This window comes from Rhinopithecus bieti, unplaced genomic scaffold, assembly GCF_001698545.2.
Source record: "Rhinopithecus bieti isolate Rb0 unplaced genomic scaffold, ASM169854v2 scaffold_37555, whole genome shotgun sequence".
NCBI lineage: Eukaryota > Metazoa > Chordata > Mammalia > Primates > Cercopithecidae > Rhinopithecus > Rhinopithecus bieti.
In genome coordinates this window covers 342,332-348,582 of record NW_016815947.1, presented here as the reverse complement: position 1 = coordinate 348,582, position 6,251 = coordinate 342,332, and the positions used below count along the sequence as shown (strand labels likewise).

Genomic DNA, 6,251 nt, shown 5'->3' with positions numbered 1-6,251 from the left:
TAGAAGGATGCTAAGAAGAAAAAGGTAGGAGTGAAAGGAAGAGGCAGTGGGATATGTCATATTTAATTTGTTTATGTTTAGGTATAAAAGACTTCGTGTGTATTAAAATTATATCACTATCTATTAATACTATTGGTACTCTACTAACAATAATAAAATATAACATTTCGTAGCATTAAAAAAATTTCTGCTTCACTTAATGCTAGCTGTGGTCATCACCATCATCACCTCCATCATCATCACTTCTCCCAGTGCTGCCGTGCTCTGGGCTTATTCTGTCTTTTCCTAGCAAGAGTGAGGGAGCCCTGGGCTGGACTGGCCAGCGAGGTGAGGCCAACTAGCGAAATCAGACACGATCAGACATTGAATGAGGCTATCCACAAATTGCACATCACTTGGTGGAGGGCTGATCACTGCCTCCAAAGCATGGATGGAACTCTCCCTGGCAGCTTTTACCTTAACCTATTAATCAGCTTAATGCATCGGGTACTATGAGCATCCAGGAATTCAGGGATCTGTGGAAACAGCTGAAGCTCTATCAGGTAAGAACAAGTCTTAACCACACCTCTTTGGAAGATGGTGTAGGAATGGCAGCTCTGCAAAGCTGTAGAAGATACTTCTCTCCCCTGCAGCCCTTTATATCCAACTCACCAAACCTCTATTCTCCCTTCAGTGAGCATTTCCTCCATCGTTCTCTTCCAAGCTCAGAGAGCCAGTTGCAGTAGTCTCCTGAAGTTTCAAAACACATATCTAATCATGCTGCTTCCCTACAAAAAGCTTTTTAAGACTCCCCATGGACTGCAGAGAAAGTCTAAACTCCTTGGCACACTTGGAATTTAAAGTCTTTCATAAATTTGCTCCTTCTTGCTCTTCTAATCATTGCTCACAACTCTCCCACTTGTCTCCTAAGTCAGAAAGCTGGAATCACTTTAAAGTGTGGATGATGTGCTTACATTAAGCACATTTACCCACACCAAGACTGTCTATACCCCATGAGAAAAAGACTTTTCTGTTTTTCAGAACCTTTGCTCTGTAGGAAACATAAGGTGGTAGGATCCCAGCATGGACTCTGCCATATTCTTACCCTGGCAGCAGGCCCTGCATATGGAGCCTCAGATATCTTCAACAGCCCCTCTGCAGTGCTGACAGGGGACACACAGGGGCTCTCAGATGGTGCTTGGAAATGCCTGGCTTCCTGAACCTCTTATTTGGTTCTTTGCAGAAGGTTTTCCACAAGCAAGACAATGGGTCAGGATACCTGAACTGGGAACAGCTGCGTGCTGCCATGAAGGAGGCAGGTAGGCACAGGAAGAGCTGGAGCTGTGGACACACACAGGCAGGGTGCACACTCACCAGGCAGAGGAGAGGAGATGCGTGGCATGCTGAAGTAACTCTGATACGCGGTGTGACTCTCAAAGATGTAGATCTGGAATCAACACCAACATTTTTTATGATTGTCACTGTGATCCTAGCCAACATTGATGGAGGGTTGGCACATTCAACTTCTCATTTAATCTTCAACACCACCTTGTTATAATCCTCACTTCACAGAGGAGGAAATTGAAGTTGTTGCCTGGGGTTTAAATCCAGGACTACCGGGCCCCAAAGCAGGTACTTTTGAGCACTTAGCAGACTGCCTCCTTCCTTGAAGGCCAGTAACGTACTTGATGAAAAGAGCCTCATGCTGATTGCCTTAACAGGCAGGGGTGAGGAGTAGGGATTAAATAAAATAAATTGGTTAAACAATTAAACAATTCAAAATGAACCCTATAAAAGATTTCCATGCTATCCGGATTCAGGTCCCTAAACTGGAGAGACAATTGAAGGGGCCTTGGGCAGGAGGGGAGCTGGGTGCAAGCCCCCAGCACCCACAGCAGGACCTTGTGCTTAATGCAGGAATCATGCTCAGTGATGACGTCTGTCAGCTGATGCTCATCCGCTACGGCTGCCCCCGCCTCCAGATGGGCTTTGTCAGCTTCGTCCACTTGATGCTGCGTGTAGAGAACATGGAGGGTGAGATGTTCCTCCCATGGAGGGAACAGGAAGTTGGGGAGGTCCAGGTCTTCCTCTGCTGCCCCATGACTTCCCACCTGTCCCTAGTTTAAGCACAAGGGAGGACAGCTGCCATCCCAGAAACGGCAGACGAGGGAAGCTATGGGGACCTCCAGCCAAGTGCCTGTGATCCCTGGCTGCAGATACCCAAACTCATTCGTTCCCTGCCTTGCTCCAGAGACATAGGCTTGAAGTGGCTCACTTATCATAGGTGTGGCTGAGTGTGGTCACGTGTAGGCTGACATTGGGTTCCCTCATGTTTTCAGAATGGATATGGTTAAGGTGAGATATATGGGAGGAACTAGTTCATAATGTTTCCAATACACACATTAGCTGTGTTCCTTTCTGCTGCATTTTCACAGATGTCTTCCAAAACTTAACCCAAGATGGCAAAGGGATATACCTCCAGAAGCCAGAGGTAAGACTTGCCCCAAGGAGGTGGCTCATGTCATCTTAGGTAGAGGTGGCCCTTGCAGGACCATGCTCTTGTGAAGGAGAAGGGCTCTGGGGACCTTTATTCTGCTGAATTTGAAATTGAGCACTACATTCATTGCACTCATTCATTCATTCATTCACCCATCAAATATTTTCTGAGCACCCACTTTGTGCCAGGCACATATGAAAGGTGTATCCAATAACTCTGATTGCAATAATGCCATGTGACAAATTTACAAAACGTCAGCAGCATATATATGACAAGCACTTATTTAGCTTCTGAGACACATGGCTGGGAGTCAGTGGATCTCAGCTGGCTTGCTCATGTATCTATGGGTTAGCTGAGGGTTTTGCTGGGTACCTGAATGGAGGAAACTCTGCCTAGGTTTGTTCTTCCCAGGGAAATGGGAGAAACACAAGAAAGCGAGCTTAAACACACTAGGTCTCTGAAACCAAGGCTCCAATCTGGCATACCTGCAAGTCATTCTATTGTCCAAAGCAAGTCACATGGCCAAGCCCATTTCCTCCTCTTTCATATCACTTTGCAGACACAGCAGGGTGTGTTGAATGAATGAGGTGATATGCCTAGGAGAAGACAAATTCATGTATGAAACTGATTATCTTCCCTGATCATTCAAAATGTACTGATTTATTGAGCAGCTGCTAGGTGCCAGGTGTAGCGCTAGGTAATGTTCATTGTAAGGACATTGGAGTCTGGAGTTCAATCCTCTGCTCTTTTATTCTGCAACCCTTCCTCTGATATGGCCACTTAGAAACGATTCAGTCAAAGCTGGAATGTCTTTCTTGATCTCAAATGTCCATTTTATGGAATTGCTTTCCAAGCTGTAGGGACCTGCAGCCTGTGTCACCCCTCAATCCCTCCAAGATTCGGTGTGAAGTGGGATTCTACTGGAGGGCCAATGGCCAGAATTTTCAGAGCCTATCCCTGAACTGCTTAGCCCCACACTTGAGTGCTGGGGCATCACTCCTGATCCCAGGCAATCCTTCCATAGTGGCAGGCTCCGGTCTGGGAGAATAGGACAACACAAGTGTGGCACCCGAAACAGGACAGTCCAAAACGGAGCAGGGTCCAGTGGGCAAAGAGCTATCACAGGAAGAGAACTGCACTGGGGTCTGAGAATGGGTTGAAGCCACAACACTTCTTGTAACTAGCTGCGGGACCTTAGGCAAATCACATTAAATCTCTGGGCCTCAGCTGCCCACAGGTGAAATGAACTAGGTGGGCTCTGAGATTGCCTCCAGCTCTGACCATCTTTGGCTCAGTGAGGATCAGGACCACCCAAGGTCTGTAGGGAATGGCAGCCACCTTGTTGGATATCACGCTGAGGCTTTCTCTGACACCATTGGTAACTTCACTATTCTCAGCTTTATCATTCTGAGGGATTGGCCTGGGGAGCGGTTTCCCCAGAGATCCCCTCTAGATGAGTTAGAGGGGTTGTTCATCACACCCACATAAAGCTGTCAGACCAAGGGGCCCATAAATGTAAACATGTAGAATATGCTTTAATGGATTTCTGCTACCCTGCCAGTTTGCACACCTGCACAGAGCTGGCACGAGCATGCCAAATTGAATTCATGGGGAAAAAAATCATTGAGAATTGAATACAGAATCAGCCTGTATTTGGCTGTCATCATTCATAGGCACCGTGAGAAGTCAAGGTTGATTATATTTCAGGTTGATTTGTACTTCCTAATGGATGGTATGGTCCCTCTAGCTAAACCATCCATTAATGTTCTGTCTCCACGGCTCCCCAGGAGTGTGGGGTGGGGAGGCCCAGATGAGACATGGGTCTGAACTGACCATCATTTTCTTTCCCAACATGTCCAGTGGATGATGATGGCATTGTACTCCTAAGAAGGTCGTGTCTCGCCTGCCCTCACTGAAGACTCTGCTTGTGGCCCAAGAGCAGCCTTTGACTGAGACCAACCCATGCCCACCCTACTTACTGATCTTCAGAACTGCCTCACCAGTCGTCACCTTCTTAGCTGGGAATATTTCTCCTCTGCAGCCCTCCCCCTGCATGGCCAGCATGCAGAAAGGGAAGGGAGGAAGTAAAGATTGCATCAGATTTGTCAAAGCCAGCCATCCTTCCCTGAGGCCACAACCTTGTCACAAGCAGAGATATTATCTGACATGGCCTAAGCATTCTGACTCCAGAGCTGGTGTGCTTAGCTTCTATACAACACTGCCTCTGTGGCTGCAAACTAAAATTACTTTAAACATGCCACATGTTCTCACATGTGGGGTAATTATCTAGGTTTTAAGGTCTGGAGAGGGAATGATATATCCTTAGACATTTAGTCCCAGCATTTGCAAATTAGTAGAGACATAGGCTAAAGTTTCAGCTGTTTGGGGATGGAGTCAGGGATATAGTGGGTTTTCAGAAACACAGACAATAAGAGACTTGCCAGAGTCCAGGTGGGGTGGGCTGGCTGTGGCATCTGAGATCATGGGGTAGTCTTCTGATGACAATACCTCCATATGATTGGATTTGGGGGAACCCAGTAGGTTTAGCACACCTGAGTTCTCAAAGGGCTTCCTGCTTGTGACAGGTGTCTGTCTGTTCACTTGACCTATAGACTATCAGATCCATTTCAAATCTGTCCAGAAATTCTCTATCTACTTCAAAGAACAAAAACAAATCCATGCTAAATTATAGAGTCAATCAGCGGGTGGTTGGTATATCTGATTTTTTGAACTACCACGATACACTTTGTTTGTTTCATCCCTCCGAACCCAGAATACAGGTGCAAAACCAGAACAATGGTCTTTTTCCAAAGTCAATGCAATTTATTCATAAGTTAGCACCTCAGAGCCATTTATTACTACAGGTTGAGCATCCCAGATCTGAAAACCCCAAATCTGAAATACTCCAAAATCTAAAATTTCTGAGAGTAGACATGAAACTCAAAGGAAATTGGGGCATTTTGGATTTTGAATTTTTGGGTTTGAGATGTTCAGCTGACAAATCTTTAATGCAGATATCCTGAAATCTGAAACACTTCTGGTCCCAAGCATTTTAGTTAAGAGATACTCAACCTGTATTCTATTTAATCTTAACTTACAAACAATTCTAGCCAACATGGCTGTTTGATTTCCAAGTCCGTAGCAGACTCAGGAAGGAAGCTGAATGAAGTGATGAAAGTGTGTCCGTTGGCAGAAGGACTAAAGGAGATTTGAGCACCTGTCACATGGGTACTGTACCGGAAGAAAGGAACACTTTGAAAGCACAGTTTAAGAGGTAGGAAAGTATTTTATTTAGGGAAAAAACCCTTCATTTATTCCAAATGATAAAAGGTAAAATGGGTTTCCATAAAGTGCTAGATACATGAGATATTGTTGATTTTATAAAAGATGATCATGTATTTATAACCTTTTACAGATTTTTATATCCATCTACTTATTTGTATCTTTGTCTTTAAAATCTGCCATTGTAAATAGCTGTTTTAATAAAACAATTTTGCCTTGGCCCATGAAGACAGTTTTGGAGATATTTTTGGGTGATGGGAGGGTGACACCGTGAACTTGTTCACGACATTTAGACTATAGTGTGCTGCTTGTGTTGATGCAGATAGATCTATCTCCACATTGATTAAGCCTGAGAGCCTCTCTGCTGGCTTCTCAGTGGGTCGTTTGAATGGTCCTACATCACTCAGGTGTTAGCCTCACTCTCCTGAGTCCAGTATCTGCACTGTGGCAACTCAAAGATGACCTGTCTTTGCTGACCCCCTTCCTGCAGATT

At 45.2% G+C, this 6,251-nt stretch overlaps 1 protein-coding gene across 5 annotated transcripts in view; it reads left to right on the top strand.

Annotated features, from left to right (window-relative positions):
• CAPN14 (calpain 14) overlaps positions 1-5,986 on the top strand; it is a 59,687-nt gene extending 53,701 nt beyond the window's left edge. For all 5 annotated transcript variants that reach the window (XM_017854210.1, XM_017854212.1, XM_017854211.1 and 2 more), the window contains 5 exons: positions 474-542; positions 1,223-1,298; positions 1,897-2,013; positions 2,415-2,470; positions 4,337-5,986. In XM_017854210.1, the coding sequence (XP_017709699.1) occupies positions 474-542; positions 1,223-1,298; positions 1,897-2,013; positions 2,415-2,470; positions 4,337-4,363 (345 nt within the window). In that variant the 3' untranslated portion in view covers positions 4,364-5,986. The remainder of the gene's footprint in view (positions 1-473; positions 543-1,222; positions 1,299-1,896; positions 2,014-2,414; positions 2,471-4,336) is intronic.
• Positions 5,987-6,251: the final 265 nt, after the last annotated feature.